Genomic DNA, 19,875 nt, shown 5'->3' on the forward strand with positions numbered 1-19,875 from the left:
GATTGTTAGATAGATAGATAGATAGATAGATAGATAGATAGATAGATAGATAGATAGATATAGACACTGCAAACTGTATTCTCTATACTTTATAAACAGGGAATATGTATACTGTATATACTGTATATATATATATATATATATTTTTTTTTTTATATATATATATATATATATATATATATATATAATGTAATAATAATAATAATAATAATAATAATAATAATTTTATTTATATAGCGCTCTTTCTCCAAGAGGACTCAAGGAGTTTTTGTATAAAAAAAATCACAACCCAACAATCTTTGAAATTTCACTTGATGCAAATTACAAGACATTCAGGGGAATGACAAATACATACTACGTGAACACATTCATACTGTAGCAAAAATATTATTTGAAACATTAGTACATGTCTGTATAATACAAAAATATTCTGTACATGACGTTGCCATGCTGACAGATGCACTATTGAAGAATGTTCCTGCATGTCTCCCCGCACTAAGGGCATGAGGGTTATCTACTGGAAAGATGCTCTGACTTTCCTCCCTTTGAGTGGCTGGACAGGACGGTGGTTGCTTTCCATGCAGCAGGATGCATCGCCATCTGTTTCCCTGGTGCTCAACAGGCTGCGGAATTTGGATAGCTGAAAAACAATGTTATTTCATTACTGCTAGATACAAAGGCGTGCGAGCGTTCCTAAGGTATTGCATACATGTACTGTATATTACATCAGTCCAAGGGGTCTATTCTTAGAGTTCCCTTGGGGAAAAGATTTTATATTGCTGCTCGTTGCAGTTTATTAAATTACAGTCACCAGGGCAGTGGCCGGTGCTTAGCCCACCAGCAACATTGACCAGCGGCAGTAAGAGTGGTTCTCCTGCTTTCCAGGCCAGTTAGGTGTCACGGAGCGCATGTGTGAACTGTCTCATTAGATCCCGCTATCAGACTGGAAGCACAGGCCTGATCTTCCAGTTTCAGATTCCATTAAAAAAGAGCTTTAAAAAAATTACTTTTGTTAAAACAAAAGTTAAAAGTAGAAAACTGGGACAAATGCTATGTTTTAATAATAAAGTTTTTTTCTATTTGCTGTGGGCGCACACACCATATTGATATGGTGTTTTCGGAGGACAGCCCTGGTACTTGATAGTCTTTTCATTGGTAGATATCGCAGATTGACCCTGGTGAGAGCATTCTCCAAGACGGAGGCTCTGATAAATAGTGGAGGGGGAAACAGCTTTCGGAGGGTTTAGGGCTTTATGTCTTTGACAAATCGACCCCTAAATACTGATGTCATAAAACATTTTAAACTGAAGTATTAGCATATACTAAGTAGAGCTGTCACTCACTTGGGTGCAAAGGGGGCATGGCTTCTTGGAATGGGTGTGGCTAATTGTCCCGACCCCCGTTTTCGTCACTCTGGGGTCCGGAAGATGCGGGCTGCCCCCGAAGGCTGGTGTGCCCACAGTGCTGGTTTCTACAGGGCGACAGGAGCCGGTTTGCTGCACGTAATGTTACAGCGCAGCACCCGGCTCCTGTCACTGAGCCGGAGCAGGCACCTTGGTGTCTCCACTAGGCGGGTGACACCCGGGTGCGGAACGCACCACCCGCACCCCCCTTGTGACGCCACTACTAAGTACTCTTTCCTTTAGGTACATTTGCAATGGCTGATGAGGCCACAACTGCAATACCCCACTGCTTGAATTGCATTTCTATGCATTTTGTAGTAGGAAAATGACAGGTTCCTACTGTACATGAAGGAGGGTATCCGGATGATAGGTCGACGGTCAATAGGTCGACAACTAATGGCCGACATGTGTTAGGTCAACATGGACAAAAGGTCAACATGGGCATTAGGTCGACATGTAAAAGGTTGACAGTGCTTATGGTCATCAGGTACAAAAGGTTGACAGGTACAAATTGTCGACACATATATGGTGGACACAGCTTTTTGTGGGGGGGGGGTTCCCATTTTTTTCATACTTTACCATCCTTGTGGACTACAATTTGGAAAAGTAACCTTGCTCAAAGCTCATGAGCCGTGCGAGGGAACACGCGGTACACTAATGTGCTCAGACGGTGATAACGACATCAATAAAATAAAAATGATGTGTCGACATTTTTGTTGTTGACAATTTGTCATGTCGACCTTTTCCAAAGTCGACCCTTTGTCCCTGTTGACCTTTTCGTGTTAACCTTTTGACCAGGTCGACATTTTCAGTGTGTCGACATTTGCTATGTCGACCAATAATGGTCGACCTAATGACTGTCGACCTAATTAGGGTCAACCTTGTGATCCACACCTATGAAGGAGAACGCTACTGACAATTGATTTGACTAGTTTACTGTGTAGATAATTATGCTGGACATGGTTAAATGGCAGCAACAGTGTGTTTCTGGGTTTGCAATTCCCACACTGTACATTTCAGGCAGAAGTTCAAATACCAGGAGTTTCTCAAGTGAGTCGTCATACAGTACCCATTATGATTTTAATGAAAGAGCTATGGACTATTACTGTGCTATGTAAATAAATGCTGCTATTATTATTATTATTATTATTATTATTATTATTCATAATAATACTATAATAATAATAAAAATAATAATAATAATAATAATAATAATACGGCAATATCTTTTAAACTAAGTTATTATAGCTTCCAACAGGGGTGTCAGAATGGGATGGGGGCAAGGGTGCAGCTCGCTCCCCCCAAACATGAGAGAGGCACCGATACTGGAGGAGCAGAGGAGCAGCGGCCGGTCAGTTGAAATGCCGCTGCTGCACTTTACACTTCCTCCTCCGCAGTAGGGATGGCCATCGACCACTGATAATTCAAAATCATTGATGGTCTATGACCGATGTTGAATATTTTTACCATCGATGGGGGAGTGCAAGATGGTTTCCTGTCATCAATGATTCAGTGCTCACAATTTTTTTTCTCTCAAAGTGTCAGGGCACTGAGCTTAGCCTCTCCCCCTGACACATGCAAAGCCACACCTCCAGGCTCTGAGTGGCCCTCATTTTATTGTACAGTAATGAGGGGGTGACCATCGATGGGTAAAACCATCGATGGATCCCTTCCAGATGGTTTTACACTATCATGTTTATCCATCAATGGTACCATTAAGCAAAGCAGCACCACAAGCTAGGGATGGCCATCGGTGTATTCGCCATCGATGGTTGCCATCGAAGTTCAAACTGTGAGTGGTCATTGATAGTCATCAAGTATGCTATGTGAGATCATCGATGGTTTCACCCACCGATGGTCATCCTTGTTATTTCAGTGAATGACACGCGGACGGGACTTCACGGGTGACGAGGGCGGAGCTATGCTCCGTGTCCCAGCACCTTGCAAACAAACCAAAAATATTTGTTAATGCTGTGCCATCGATGGAGGGAAAGCATCTGGTTCTCTCCCATGGATGGCAAAAGCATTCTACATCTGCCGTAAACCATTGATGACTAGGAATTATCGATGGTCGATTGCCATCCCTACAACAAGCTCATGGCCACCGTCTAAAGATTCTAGTTTGCCCTTTCCCCCCTACCAAGAAACGTTCCGATGCCCCTGGCTTCCAATATCTGTAGATTTCTCATGCAGAACAATACAGAAGTAAGTACCATAGCTATACACACATCATATATATGTTTACCTGTCTGGAGCTGACTGTTATTGGTTCCTTTAGAAAAATCCAAGTGACAGTCTCTAGTAGGGGAGGAACAGTAAGTGACCCAGGGTAGGTCCAGAAATCCAGGCGGTCAGGAAGCAGACTGGATGGAGTAAAGTTGGTGAAGGATGACTGCTTGTCCTGAAAATGGAATCATCTGATTAGATGTTTACACAGTTTTAGCCGATGGCAATCAGACAGTGATCCCCTCACAGACATAAGCTGTAACTTAGAAAATAAATGTTGACAAACACACTATTAAGGTACAAGGATCACTTATGGAGAGCTTGTTGTCTGGAGCATTACCCATGAGCAGCAGTCCCGTTTGTGTATATAATGTATCAGGTAAATCAGAAACAATACCCTAGTTTAAATCTCACTGGGGTTCTTAGAGCCTGATTCAGTCACCCCGATTCAGTCATTTTCAGGACTGCAACATGCGGCAGAGCCACAGTTTGCTTATGTCGCGATGGTGCTGTGGTCACAGTACATCTTGATTGCAGTAGCCTGATTTGGGTGCAGCACCGTACCAGGGCCCTCATTCCGAGTTGTTCGCGCGCTGCTACTTTTAGCAGAATTGCTAATAGGCTAAAATCCGGCAGTTCTGCGCATGCGTATGCACAGCAGGGCGCACGCGCTAAGTATTTTTACACAAAACTATGCTATTTTACTCACGGGCGAACAAAGCTTTTCAATCGCTCTGCGGATCGTAGTGTGATTGATAGAAAGTGGGTGTTTCTGGGTGGAAACTGATCGTTTTCAGGGAGTGCACTAAAAAACGCAGGCGTGCCAGGTAAAAACACAGGAGTGGCTGGAGAAACGGAGGAGTGGCTGGCCGGACGCTAGGTGTGTTTGTGACGTCAAACCAGGAACTAAACAGACTGAGCTGATCGCAATCTGTGAGTAGGTCTGGAGCTACTCAGAAACTGTAAGGAAATACTTAATAGCAGAATAGCTAATCTTTCGTTAGCAATTCTGCTATGCTAAGATACACTCCCAGAGGGCGGCGGCTTTGCGTTTGCATTTCTGCTAAAAGTAGCTAGCGAGCGAACAACTCGGAATGAGGGCCCAGGTGTTGGAGCTCAGCGACAGGGAGCATTGAAGAAAAGCAAGACATGTTATCTCCATTTTCAGGGCATGCCGAAGGCAGCGACTGCGTCTTTAGATGCAGCACGATTGAACACACCAGTGTAGCTGTGTCGGCCACTCTGAGCAAACCGGCGACCAATGGTAGCGATGTTGATCCGATGTTCGGTCACATTTAGACACACTGAGGCAAATGTATGAAAGTGTACCCTAATGTTACTTATGTGCACCTGGCACTTCACCACATTCTTGCGGTGTTGTGAACTTACTCTTCTCCCTAATGTACGAACACAGCTCCCGCCCCTTTAAGAAATTGTTATGTGTAGGGGTGGCGATGCAGTCACACCCGTCTCTTCCCCATTCGTTGTGTCCCTGCACATGCGCTTTTGTAACTGTTGCCCAGCGTCCTCCATGCGCCTGTGTTATGTGCACATGTGCACTGGATGGAGACGGACACCGGGCGCCCCAGGCAGCAGGGACACGGGTGTGGCAGGAACTGAGGCGGGTGCTTTATGCAAGCTGGCCCGCCGCTCTAGTATCCTGAGCCAGCTGCCGCTCGATGCGCCCGCCACATACAATTGTTTAAATGTAGAATGCTGCCTCCCCTACAAACGGATATAGAAAATCTGTTTACAATAAAACAGACACACATTTCATAAACTAAAAGCTAAAGATGAGACAACTGTCTATGACAGCCTCTCACCTCGTTCCTTGTCAATAGAAAACTTTATTGATATGGACATTGAAAAAAAAATAAACCATAGCGTACCAGCAGCAGAACGGCACCGACAGCCCCGACCTGCCGAAATGACAGAGGGGGCTTAACGAGCGGTGAGTCACTGCCCCAGCCTTAATACATCGGGAAGCCTTCACCTTCAGATAGGCACAGCGCCGCAGACGAAACTGCAGCGTGCGCTACCTGCGGGGCAGATGTATTAACCTGGAGAAGGCATAAGGAAGTGATAAACCAGTGATATGTGCAAGGTGATAAACATACCAGCCAATCAGCTCCCATATGTAAATTAACAGTTAGGAGCTGATTGGCTGGTACATTATCACCTTACACTTAACACTGCTTTATCACTGGTTTATCACTTCCTTATGCCTTCTACAGGTTAATACATCTACCCCTGCATTCCTTAAGGAGCCGCATCATATATCGTGGTGATGCGGTAACAGCGGCAGTTAGCGTGCGCTATGTGGAAAAAGCACATAGCGCACGTTCTTATATCTGCCCCACTGAGCATTGTTTTACATAAGATGCCTCCTGCGGCACTTGCATGTTTTTACACAGCCGTGATATTTGCGCCCACCTCTGTATCAGACCCTTAGGGGTCTATTCACGTACAAAACGAAATCAGAATTGCTACTTATCACTATACATCGCATCGCTTCGATGCGATGTATAGCCGTGATAAGTAGCAATTCATGTATACTTACCTTTCCGACGATGCGCTGCGGTGTCTGGGGCTCCCACGGTGACGTCTTCTCCGGCGGTCCCTCTCTGCGATGCGCGGGGTCCAGCGACGGGTCCCTTTGCGCATGCGCAGCTCGATGACCTCCCGGCAGGCCGCAGTGGTTGCTGGGAGGTCGGGGGGCGGAGCCAGCGCGAGGTGCAGAGCAGCGATCAGGGAAGCATTGAGCTTCCCTGACGTCTCCGCACCGCAGTTCAGGTTACGCCATCCAGAGATGGCGAACCTGAACTCCATGGAGAAGCGGAAAGCAGAGCTTTCCGCACCTTCATGAATCGCACTCACCATACAAAGGTATGGTGATGCGATTCAGGCACAGAGCGGGGGTACCACTGGAGAAGTCAGAGACTTCTCCACGGTAACCAGCTCTGTGAATTGCGGTAAGCAGAGAAAAGCCCTGTTTACCGCAAAACAGGGCTTTTCTCTGCTTCATGAATAGACCCCTTAGAGAGACCAGTTTATCTCCCTGTGACCTAGACCCCAAAAACTAGACTGGTGTCTCAGTTGCATGTGCTTAGTGGTGTATAAAGTGTACACACTACACAATAATACCTATGCAGTACAGAAATTGTAACCGAAACATTCATTCTTACATTGGGTCATTATTATTATTTTATTTTATTTTGGAATAGTGATAAATACACTATAAATGAATTCTGATTTATGGTTTAAAATAAAATAAAGAGGTTGAATCTGTTGGTGAGATTTATTTACTTTCCTATAGATCATGATTATCCTACAAATAAGTCATATTGAATTTCAATGCTTGTACCTTAGCGTTGATAGCATCAAGCACATCTGTTATTCTCTCTATGCTTTTGTTGTGGTCTCCAATCTGAAATTAAAATAAACATGGATTTCATAAATGTGGAATCCTGATAAATACACATTAAAAAGATCACATCAATGACATTTATATTCTTCTTTTATCTATATTCACAATGGTATTCTTAGTTACTTGTGTACTGAGTGCCTGGAGTAAACCTGTGCCAACACGGAGAGAACATACAAACTCCACACACATGTGACCTTGGTCAGATGATCTCAAGGACTATAAAGCATTAATGCTAACCACGATGCCAACCAGCATATCCCCCTGGTATACAGTAAATATCAGAAGTTGTCAAAGGGTCCACTCCATATGGAATTATTTTGGTTTTCATTGTACTTAGGTTACACATACTGTGATCACTAATTACTAATTAGGAGTCTGGGATTACTGTAGAATGTGTAACATATATGTATCTATTGCTGTGATGATCATTCAGTAGATTAGCTTTGATGTTAAAGTCAGATGTACGGCAGGAAGTAATGGCGTCCGAGATCGCCGGAGGTGCGGGATGCTGGACAATCTTTGACTTTTTTTTTTAAGGGTCAATCAATTACATGGCATGGTCCCTTTAAAAAAAGTGAGCTTTGTGGATTTGAAAGCTAGTTATTGGACAATGTATAATTTTTCTTATACTGTAAGTCAAATAGCTATATGCTTCCAGGCACCAACCAGAATATCATCTTTTGCATACAATAGCTACAGTATATTGCTTTGAAGACAATTCAATTGCTAAGCTCGCTATTTTTCGCTCATCGACTAAAAAGCAAGAATGTCAAAAGGTGATTAGTCTTAAACCGTTACTTTAAGGGCAAAGAACCATCACAATATTTCTCTAACGTCCTAGTGGATGCTGGGGACTCCGTCAGGACCATGGGGAATAGCGGCTCCGCAGGAGACAGGGCACAAAAGCAAGCTTTTAGGATCACATGGTGTGTACTGGCTCCTCCCCCTATGACCCTCCTCCAAGCCTCAGTTAGGTTTTTGTGCCCGGCCGAGAAGGGTGCAATCTAGGTGGCTCTCTTAAAGAGTTGCTTAGAAAAAGTTTTTAGGTTCTTTATTTTCAGTGAGTCCTGCTGGCAACAGGCTCACTGCATCGAGGGACTTAGGGGAGAGATTTTCAACTCACCTGCGTGCAGGATGGATTGGATTCTTAGGCTACTGGACATAGCTCCAGAGGGAGTCGGAACACAGGGCTCGCCCTGGGGTTCGTCCCGGAGCCGCGCCGCCGACCCCCCTTGCAGATGCTGAAGATGAAGAGGTCCGGAACCAGGCGGCAGAAGACTCTCAGTCTTCATCAGGTAGCGCACAGCACTGCAGCTGTGCGCCATTGTTGTCAGCACACTTCACACAGCGGTCACGGAGGGTGCAGGGCGCTGGGGGGGGGCGCCCTGGGCAGCAATGTATAATACCTGTATGGCGAAAAATACATCACATATAGCCCTTGAGGCTATATGGATGTATTTAACCCCTGCCAGATATCTAAAACTCCGGAGAAGAAGCCCGCCGAAAAGGGGGCGGGGCCTATTCTCCTCAGCACACAGCGCCATTTTCCCTCACAGAAAGGCTGGTGGGAAGGCTCCCATGATCTCCCCTGCACTGCACTACAGAAACAGGGTTAAAACAGAGAGGGGGGGCACTGATTTGGCGATATGTATATATATTAAAATGCTATAAAAGGAACACTTATATAAAGGTTGTCCCTGGATAATTATAGCGTTTTGGTGTGTGCTGGCAAACTCTCCCTCTGTCTCCCCAAAGGGCTAGTGGGTCCTGTCCTCTATCAGAGCATTCCCTATGTGTGTGCTGTATGTCGGTACGTGTGTGTCGACATGTATGAGGAAAATATTGGTGAGGAGGCGGAGCAAATTGCCTGTAATGGTGATGTCACTCTCTAGGGAGTCGACACCGGAATGGATGGCTTATTTATGGAAATTACGTGACAATGTCAACACGCTGCAAGCCGGTTGACGACATGAGAGGGCCGGCGAACAAATTAGTATCTGTCCAGGCGTCTCAAACACCGTCAGGGGCTGTAAAATGCCCATTTACCTCAGTCGGTCGACACAGACACGGACACTGATTTCAGTGTCGACGGTGAAGAAACAAACGTATTTTCTTTTAGGGCCACACGTTAAGGGCAATGAAGGAGGTGTTACATATTTCTGATACTCCAAGTACCACAAAAAAGGGTATTATGTGTGAGGTGGAAAAAACTACCTGTAGTTTTTCCTGAATCAGATAAATTAAATGAAGTGTGTGATGATGCGTGGGTTTCCCCCGATAGAAAATTATTGGCGGTATACCCTTTCCCGCCAGAAGTTAAGGCGCGGTGGGAAACACCCCTCAGGGTGGATAAGGCGCTCACACGCTTATCAGAACAAGTGGCGGTACCATCTACGGATAGGGCCGTACTTAAGGAGCCAGCTGATAGGAGGCTGAAAAATATCCTAAAAAGTATACACACACATGCTGGTGTTATACTGCGACCAGCGATCGCCTCAGCCTGGATGTGCAGAGCTGAGGTGGCTTGGTCGGATTCCCTGACTAAAAATATTGATACCTTTGACAGGGACAGTATTTTATTGACTATAGAGCATTTAAAGGATGCATTTCTATATATGCGAGATGCGCAGAGGGATATTTGCACTCTGGCATCAAGAGTAAATGCGATGTCCATATCTGCAAGAAGATGTTTATGGACACGACAGTGGTCAGGTGATGCAGATTCCAAACGGCACAAAGATGTATTGCCGTATAAAGGGGAGGAGTTATTTGGGGTCGGTCCATGGGACCTGGTGGCCAGGGCAACTGCTGGAAAATCCACCGTTTTTTACCCTAAGTCACATCTCTGCAGAAAAAGACACCGTCTTTTCAGCCTCAGTCCTTTCGTCCCTATAAGAGTCATATCTGCCCAGGGATAGAGGAAAGGGAAGAAGACTGTAGCAGGCAGCCCATTCCCAGGAACAGAAGCCCTCCACCGCTTCTACCAAGTTCTCAGCATGACGCTGGGACCGTACAGGACCCCTGGATCCTACAAGTAGTATCCAAGGGGTACAGATTGGAATGTCGAGAGGTTTCCCCCCTCGCAGGTTCCTGTAGTCTGCTGTACCAATGTCTCCCTCCGACAGGGAGGCAGTATTGAAAACAACTCACAAGCTGTATTCCCTGCAGGTGATAATAAAATTACCCCTCCGACAACAAGGAAAGGGGTATTACTCCACACTATATGGTGGTACTGAAGGCTAGGTGAGACCTATTCTAAATCTGAAAAATTTGAACACTTGCAAGGGTTCAAATCCAGATGGAGTCACTCAGAGCAGTGATAGCAAAGAACAAGGGGACTATATGGTGTCCCGGGACATCAGGGATGCTTACCTCCATGTCCCAAAATTTGCCTTTTCTCACCAAGGGTACCTCAGGTTCGTGGTACAGAACTGTCACTATCAGTTTCAAGACGATGCCGTTGGATTGTCCAAGGCACCCCGGGTCCTTACCAAGGTAATGACCGAAAGGAGGATTCGTCTTCAAAGAAAATGGACGACCTCCTGATAAGAACAAGGTCCAGAGAACAGTTGGAGGTCGGAGTAGCACTATCTCAAGTAGTTCTACGACAGCACGGGTGGATTCTAAATATTCCAAAACCGCAGTTGTTCCGACGACACGTCTGCTGGTCCTAGGGATGATTCTGGACACAGTCCAGGAAAAGGTGTTTCTCCCAGAGGAGAAAGCCAGGGAGTTATCCGAGCTAATCGGGATCCTCCTAAAACCAGGAAAAGTGTCAGTGCATCATTGCACAAGAGTCCTGGTAAAAATGGTGGCTTATTACGAAGCGCTTCCATTCGGCAGATTTCACGCAAGAACTCTTCAGTGGGATCTGCTGGACAAATGGTCCGGATCGCATCTTCAGATGCATCAGCGGATAACCCTATATCCAAGGACAAGGGTGTCTCTCCTGTGGTGATTACAGAGTGCTCATCTTCTAGAGGGCCGCAGATTCGGCATTCAGGATTGGATGCTGGTGACCACGGAGGCCAGCCTGAGAGGCTGGGGAGCAGTCACACAAGGAGTGTGATCAAGTCTGGAGAATTCTCTCCACATAAATATACTGGAGCTAAGAGCAAATTTATAATGCTCTAAGCTTAGCAAGACCTCTGCTTCAAGGTCAGCCGGTATTGATCCAGTGGGATAACATCACGGCAGTCGCCCACGTAAACAGAAAGGGCGGCACAAGAAGCAGGAGGGCAGTGGCAAAACTGCAAGGATTTTTCGCTAGGCGGAAAATCATGTGATAGCACTGTCAGCAGTGTTCATTCCGGGAGTGGACGACTGGGAAGCAGACTTCCTCAGCAGGCACGACCTCCACCCGGGAGAGTGGGAACTTCATCGGGAAGTTTTCCGCATGATTGTGAACCGTTGGGAAAGACCAAAGGTGGACATGATGGCGTCCCGCCCGAACAAAAAATGGGACAGGTATTGCGCCAGGTCACGAGACCTTCAGGCGATAGCTGTGGACGTCCTGGTAACACCGTGGGTGTAACAGTCGGTGTATGTGTTCCCTCCTCTGCTTCTCATAACCAAGGTATTGAGAATTATAAGACATAGAGGAGTAAGAACTATACTCGTGGCTCCGGATTGGCCAAGAGGGACTTGGTAACCTGAACTTCAAGAGATGCTCACAGAGGACTAATGGCCTCGGGAGCTAAGAAGGGATTTGCTTTCAGCAAGTACCATGTCTGTTCCAAGAGGAACCATGGCATCGGCCTTTAAGAAAGGACCTGCTCCAGCAGGGACCTTGTCTGTTCCAAGACTTACCGCGACTGCGTTTGACGGCATGGCGGTTTGAACGCCGGATCCTAAGGGAAAAGGCATTCCGGAAGAGGTCATACCTACCCTGGTCAAAGCCAGGAAGGAGGTGACCGCACAACGTTATCACCACATGTGGTAAAAATATGTTGCGTGGGTGAGGCCAGGAAGGCCCCACGAAAAAATTTCAACTAGGTCGATTTCTGCACTTCCTGCAAACGGGAGTGTCTATGAGCCTCAAATTGGGGTCCATTAAGGTTCAAGTTTCGGCCCTATAGATTTTCTTCCAGAAAGAATTGGCTTCAGTTCCTGAAGTCCAGACGTTTGTCAAGGGAGTATTGCATATACAGCCCTTGTGTGCCTCCAGTGGCACCGTGGGATCTCAACGTAGTGTTGGGATTCCTCAAATCATATTGGTTTGAACCACTCAAATCTGTGGATTTGAAATATCTCACATGGAAAGTGACCATGCTGTTGGCCCTGGCCTCGGCCAGGCGATTGTCAAAATTGGCGGCTTTGTCTTACAAAAGCCCATATTTGATTTTCCATTCGGACAGGGCAGAACTGCGGACTCGTCCCCAGTTTCTTCCTAAGGTGGTGTCAGCGTTTCACCTGAAACAACCTATTGTGGTGCCTGCGGCTACTAGGGACTTGGAGGACTCCAAGTTGCTAGACGTTGTCAGGGCCCTGAAAATATATATATATATATATATAATTCCAGGACGGCTGGAGTCAGAAAGTCTGACTTGCTGTTTATATTGTAGGCACCCAAAAAGCTGGGTGCTCCTGCTTCTAAGCAGACTATTGCTCGTTGGATTTGTAGTACAATTCAGCTTGCACATTCTGTGGCAGGCCTGCCACAGCCAAAATCTGTAAATGCCCATTCCACAAGGAAGGTGGGCTCATCTTGGGCGGCTGCCCGAGGGGTCTCGGCTTTACAACTTTGCCGAGCAGCTACTTGGTCAGGGGCAAACACGTTTGCAAAATTCTACAAATTTGATACCCTGGCTGAGGTGGACCTGGAGTTCTCTCATTCTGTGCTGCAGAGTCATCCGCACTCTCCCGCCCGTTTGGGAGCTTTGGTATAATCCCCATGGTCCTGACGGAGTCCCCAGCATCCACTAGGACGTTAGAGAAAATAAGATTTTACTTACCGATAAATCTATTTCTCATAGTCCGTAGTGGATGCTGGGCGCCCATCCCAAGTGCGGATTGTCTGCATTACTTGTACATAATTATTGTTACAAAAAATCGGGTTATTATTGTTGTGAGCCATCTTTTTTAGAGGCTACTTCATTGTTATCATACTGTTAACTGGGTTCAAATCACAAGTTGTACGGTGTGATTGGTGTGGCTGGTATGAGTCTTACCCGGGATTCAAGATCCTTCCTTATTGTGTACGCTCGTCCGGGCACAGTACCTAACTGAGGCTTGGAGGAGGGTCATAGGGGGAGGAGCCAGTACACACCATGTGATCCTAAAAGCTTGCTTTTGTGCCCTGTCTCCTGCGGAGCCGCTATTCCCCATGGTCCTGACGGAGTCCCCAGCATCCACTACGGACTATGAGAAATAGATTTATCGGTAAGTAAAATCTTATTTTAAAACTTCCACCATTTTGCCAACCACCTTCCCATCTACTGACATCTCTTTTCTGAACATCTGCAGAACTCAGGGAACAATATACCTGCAAATAATTTGCTCCTGGCCATTCATTCATTTGTTCCACCAGTGATTTTAAGTTCCTATTGCTGAAGGACAGGCACTCTGCATTGCCTCTTTCCTTGTACTGTACATGCTGGGCACTAGGACACAGTCTGCAGGGAGGGGTAACCTCCGACCTGAAATGCTACTGCACATGTGCAGATTGCAGCCATTTTTATTGTATAAGAGTATCACAGCAGTACTTAGCTCCTGAGGTAAGACACTCAGGTACCTGCTATCACCCTGTGTTTGATACCACTGCTGTTAACCCCTGCATTACCATTGTGTTGCTGCAATATCCTGTTACTGCTGTTTACCTATAAACTCAGCATCCTGGTTAACAATTCTTTGGGGTGTATTTACTAAAAGTCGATTTTAGTCGATATTTGGTTGATTTTGATCGGTTTTGTGTTTCAGGGTCTAAATCACACATTTACTAACAATTTTTGACATCCTTTTAAAAAAAATATGTAAAAAAAACATCTGTTAGTAAATGTGGGATTTAGGGGTATGTTAACTGAAAATCGATCTGGGTCTATTTTTGATCAATTTTTTTTTTGGGGCGATGTTTAGTCGATATTTGGTCGATTTTGTATTTCAAGGTCTAAATTCCACATTTACTAACAGATGTTTTTTAACATTTATTTTGTAAACAATTAGACCCTTAAACACAAATCGATCAAAAATTGGGCAAACATCGACCAAAATCGACTTTTAGTAAATATCAGTCCCTTTCCTATCTGTGATCTGTGACCACCATCCCAATATACAGTACTACATGTATCAACATCTATATTGGTCACTATATATATATATATATATATATACTGCTCAAAAAAATAAAGGGCACACTTAAACAACACATCCTAGATCTGAATGAATGAAATATTCTTATTAAATACTTTGTTCTTTACATAGTTGAATGTGCTGACAACAAATTCACACAAAAATTATCAATGGAAATCAAATTTATTAACCCATGGAGGTCTGGATTTGGAGTCACACTCAAAATTAAAGTGGAAAAACACACTACAGGCTGATCCAATTTTGATGTAATGTCCTTAAAACAAGTCAAAATGAGGCTCAGTAGTGTGTGTGGCCTCCACGTGCCTGTATGACCTCCCTACAACGCCTGGGCATGCTCCTGATGAGGTGGCGGATGGTCTCCTGAGGGATCTCCTCCCAGACCTGGACTAAAGCATCCACCAACTCCTGGACAGTCTGTGGTGCAATATGGCGTTGGTGGATGGAGCGAGACATGATGTCCCAGATGTGCTCAATTGGATTCAGGTCTGGGGAACGGGCGGACCAGTCCATAGCATCAATGCCTTCGTCTTGCAGTAACTGCTGACACACTCCAGCCACATGAGGTCTAGCATTGTCTTGCATTAGGAGGAACCCAGGGCCAACCGCACCAGCATATGGTCTCACAAGGGGTCTGAGGATCTCATCTCGGTACCTAATGGCAGTCAGGCTACCTCTGGCGAGCACATGGAGGGCTGTGCGGCCCCCCAAAGAAATGCCACCCCACACCATTACTGACCCACTGCCAAACCGGTCATGCTGGAGGATGTTGCAGGCAGCAGAACATTCTCCTTGGCGTCTCCAGACTCTGTCACGTCTGTCACATGTGCTCAGTGAGAACCTGCTTTCATTTGTGAAGAGTACAGGGCGCCAGTGGCGAATTTGCCAATCTTGGTGTTCTCTGGCAAATGCCAAACGTCCTGCACGGTGTTGGGCTGTAAGCACAACCCCCACCTGTGGACGTCGGGCCCTCATACCACCCTCATGGAGTCTGATCGTTTGAGTAGATACATGCACATTTGTGGCTTGCTGGAGGTCATTTTGCAGGGCTCTGGCAGTGCTCCTCCTGTTCCTCCTTGCATAAAGGCGGATGTAGCGGTCCTGCTGCTGGGTTGTTGCCCTCCTATGGCCTCCTCCACATCTCCTGATGTACTGGCCTGTCTCCTGGTAGCGCCCCCATGCTCTGGACACTACGCTGACAGACATAGCAAACCTTCTTGCCACAGCTCGCATTGATGTGCCATCCTGGATGAGCTGTACTACCTGAGCCACTTGTGTGGGTTGTAGACTCCGTCTCATGCTACCACTAGTGTGAAAGCACCGCCAGCTTTCAAAAGTGACCAAAACATCAGCCAGAAAGCATAGGAGCTGAGAAGTGGTCTGCGGTTACCACCTGCAGAACAACTCCTTTATTGGGGGTGTCTTGCTAATTGCCTATAATTTCCACCTGTTGTCTATTCCATTTGCACAACAGCATGTGAAATTGATTGTCAATCAGTGTTGCTTCCTAAGTGGACAGTTTGATTTCACAGAAGTGTGATTGACTTGGAGTTACATTGTGTTGTTTAGGTGTTCCCTTTATTTTTTTGAGCAGTGTATATATATATATATATATATATATATATATATGAGAGTCCATGGATTAAATTCAGGTATCCACAATACTGTACATTTCGTCACAGGAACATTAGGGTTTACAATAAATTTAGCATTTTAAAAGGCATTTTGACAGAAAAGATATGATCTTACCTTTAAATGTACCCCCAAAACACCCAGCCCGTCCGGCTGGAAAACAGCCTCCACAAAAGTTGAATACTTTTCTGAATTCCAGTGAACAATGTGCAGCTGTAACAGATTCATAGGACAACACTGTTGGTAACTTGCAATGATCTATCCTTTAGTTGTATTTCACACAAGTCAATAACAGTATCAGGTAACAATGCAAAATATTTATACACATAAAAAATAAATCACAAAAATATGTGGGAGAGTCACAAATCTTTGGAACCAAAAAGGTTTGACCATGTTTGAGACCGGCATCATTTTGGCAGGTTGGCACTATTTGGACAGATTGGTGAGGAGGTACTAAACAGTCCTGATGTTGCCATTGGAAATGTTGGCAAGTTTGAGCATATGACAGAGGTATAATTATTAGAATCCAATCTCTAGGTCTAGAAGACTTAAGTCGACAGTGTCTAGGTCAACCACTATTGGTCAACATGGTTTCTAGGTCGACAGAGACTCTGTCAAAATGTTCTAGGTCAAAATGACAAAAGATCGACATGAGGGTTTTTTTTTATAATTTTTTGAACTTTTTCATACTTTACGATCCACATGGACTACAATTGGGAACGAAGCTAGCCATGCGAGGGGACGCGGTACACTAATTGGGGTTCGCGGTCACTGTACGGAGAAAACGACACCAAGAAAAGTGAAAAAACTCATGTCGACCTTATGTCATGTCAACCTAGTACATGTCAACCTACAGTCCCTGCTGACCTAGAACCCATGTCGACCAATAGTGGTCGACCTAGACACTGTTGACCTAACTCTTGTCGACCCTCCATACCACACCCATAATTATTACGTTGATAAAAAGGCCTTTGTTCTAGGCTTTCGCTGTAGAAGGGGCTTTTTCCAATTTTTGTCAATTTAGCAATAAGATAACACCAGAGTGAGATACAGTATCAAAGTTCTCTCCTGTGCCACGTAGTTTTGCTCTGTCCGCATAGATGTCTATGGGGATGAAGGCATACCACTAATTAGCAGGCAGCATTACCTTATTTCTGTCTATGGAGGACATACAAAGCCCGAGATCCCCGGATCCTTGCTAAAGCTCAATGTGCATACTATACGAACTCCTTGACAATTGCATTGCACTTAATTGGCTCTTTTTTTTCCTTCATTTGAACACCAAACATATATTGGAGGTTTTATTTAAATGTTTAATTATTTATTTATTTAATTAATTATATGTTTGTAAAGGTTTTTTTAAATATTTTATTGGAAAAAAATGCCTAAGGTGTGTCTCCCACCTCCTAGCTGCGTGTGCTCATAGGCCTCCATTGTAACATTAACGTCCATCCCCTGGTGTCAGTAAATCCCCCAGCCGCAATAGATGCCCAGTGACATTACCCTCCATACCCCAGTGGTGATAGATCATCAGTGGCACCCCCCCCACACACCAGTGGCCATAGGCCCATCCTTGTAGTACCCCCTCTATATGTGTCACTGTATAATATGTATAATGCCCCCACCATACCCCACCCCCAGCAGGGTCATTTCAACTTCTTGCAGGCATCACCCATCCCATCACAAGAGATTCCGTCCACCCTCCCATTGGCTCTTACCCATCCCCCATTCCCATAATTAGATCATTGGCTGGTGAGTATATTAATCCTTGGGAGGTGGGGACTAAGTTTTCCCCCTTGTACTTTTAGTGCAGGAGCATGCACCCCAGAGTGTCATTCACACGGCATTCTTGAGAGCGATTTTGACAGTGATGTCAGTGGTAACAAAAAGACAATTTGGTGAGTGCGCTGTCAACGGCAGCCTGTATAGGGGTGGTTAATCCCTAAATGGTAAATGCAAGATAAGGAAAAATACTGGCGCCGGCTGAATCTCAAAAATGAAGAACGGAAACCAATTTATCAATTAAAAAATAGATAAAACATTTATTAAATGATTAAGAATAGTTAAAGGCTAGTTTAAAAGTGGATAAGTAACTTGTGTGATGTCAGGAGGATAATTTGATGATATACTTGAGAGTCACTCAAATTAAGACCACTTGTATTTCCATTAGGGCAATAAGCACCGGTATTCTGGCTAGAACACAGTCCTCCAAGGTATCCTCATATAATTTAAGACATAAATATTACCAGGTCTCAGATGAAAGTCCCCTTGGTTCTCAATAGCAGATCGAGGTCCAAAAGCAGCAGGGGAATGGGCAGAGACTTCCAATGGAAAATGCTGATAGGGATCCTGGAGGATATGGAGTCCAAAAATTGCCAGATGATTCTAGATGGTGATTGCAGTGCCCGTGGTCAAGAAGAATTGGTGCTCAACGCGTTTCGCTGGTCTAGGTCACCGCCAGCTTCCTCAGGAGCATACCTGAGGAAGCTGGCGGTGACCTAGACCAGCGAAACGCGTTGAGCACCAATTCTTCTTGACCACGGGCACTGCAATCACCATCTAGAATCATCTGGCAATTTTTGGACTCCATATCCTCCAGGATCCCTATCAGCATTTTCCATTGGAAGTCTCTGCCCATTCCCCTGCTGCTATTGGACCTCGATCTGCTATTGAGAACCAAGGGGACTTTCATCTGAGACCTGGTAATATTTATGTCTTAAATTATATGAGGATACCTTGGAGGACTGTGTTCTAGCCAGAATACCGGTGCTTATTGCCCTAATGGAAATACAAGTGGTCTTAATTTGAGTGACTCTCAAGTATATCATCAAATTATCCTCCTGACATCACACAAGTTACTTATCCACTTTTAAACTAGCCTTTAACTATTCTTAATCATTTAATAAATGTTTTATCTATTTTTTAATTGATAAATTGGTTTCCGTTCTTCATTTTTGAGATTCAGCCGGCGCCAGTATTTTTCCTTATCTTGCATGTCAGTGGTAACAGACTGCTACATCACTGTCTGAAGGCCTGGCGAGCAGGAGGAAATCCATATGACCATGTGCCGAACGGATTTCCTCATTGACAGCCGGGATACGGATGCAAATGGCACAGTCTTACAGGATTCGGCCATGTCAGCGGAAGCCCAGCTGACTGCAGCCGCATCTCATGTGACCGTGTCAGGTACAGTAAGTGGTTAATCTGCCAGTGAGTTGGAGAAAACCTGAACATAGTAACAGGGATTTTGCCGAGCTCCGTAGCAATGGATTGTTAAATATGGGGTCAATTTAAATCTGTATTGCTGCAGAAAGCAGCGATGCAGACTTACAGTTTGCATATGGTCGTCTGTCTTTAAATAGCTTATGGTCTAATAGGTCAACAATGAAAAGGTCAACAGTGTCTAGGTTGACCCCAAGTGGTCAACATGCACAAGGTCGACACAGGTAACAGGTCAACACAAGCAAAAGATCAACATGGAAATGATCGACACATAAAAAGGATGACACAAGTTTTTCATGTTTTTTGGGTGTCAATTTGTAGGTTTCAGCACATGAAATTAGTGCACCACTTGGTTTATTTTCTAAGGCTTATATTGCTGATTTATAATTCTGCAATGATTCCACTGAATCATGTGACTAAGGGGGATATTTAACAAAGCTTGGAGAGAGATAAAGTACCAACCAATCAGCTCCTAACTACCATGTTACAGACTGTTTGAAAAATGATGGTTAGGAGCTGACTGGTTGGTGCTTTATCTCTCTCCACTTTATCTCTCTCCAAGCTTTGATAAATATCCTTCTTAATTATACTTGCTATAATAAACAGAGTATTTGGAACAACCCTCTGATATTTGTCTGCACTATAAAATCCTTTCATTCT

At 44.9% G+C, this 19,875-nt stretch overlaps 1 protein-coding gene across 1 annotated transcript in view; it reads right to left on the reverse strand.

Annotated features, from left to right (window-relative positions):
* Positions 1-214: 214 nt before the first annotated feature.
* The window catches only part of LOC134928376 (carbonic anhydrase 13-like), a 53,456-nt gene continuing 33,795 nt past the window's right edge, over positions 215-19,875 (reverse strand). Inside the window, exons 4-7 of the mRNA XM_063924052.1 lie at positions 16,111-16,206; positions 6,994-7,056; positions 3,649-3,804; positions 215-640 (exon numbers count right to left, since the gene is read on the reverse strand). Of these exons, the coding sequence (XP_063780122.1) occupies positions 515-640; positions 3,649-3,804; positions 6,994-7,056; positions 16,111-16,206 (441 nt within the window). The 3' untranslated portion in view covers positions 215-514. The remainder of the gene's footprint in view (positions 641-3,648; positions 3,805-6,993; positions 7,057-16,110; positions 16,207-19,875) is intronic.

The sequence above is a fragment of the Pseudophryne corroboree genome, chromosome 5, assembly GCF_028390025.1.
Source record: "Pseudophryne corroboree isolate aPseCor3 chromosome 5, aPseCor3.hap2, whole genome shotgun sequence".
In the NCBI taxonomy this organism is placed as follows: Eukaryota; Metazoa; Chordata; class Amphibia; order Anura; family Myobatrachidae; genus Pseudophryne; species Pseudophryne corroboree.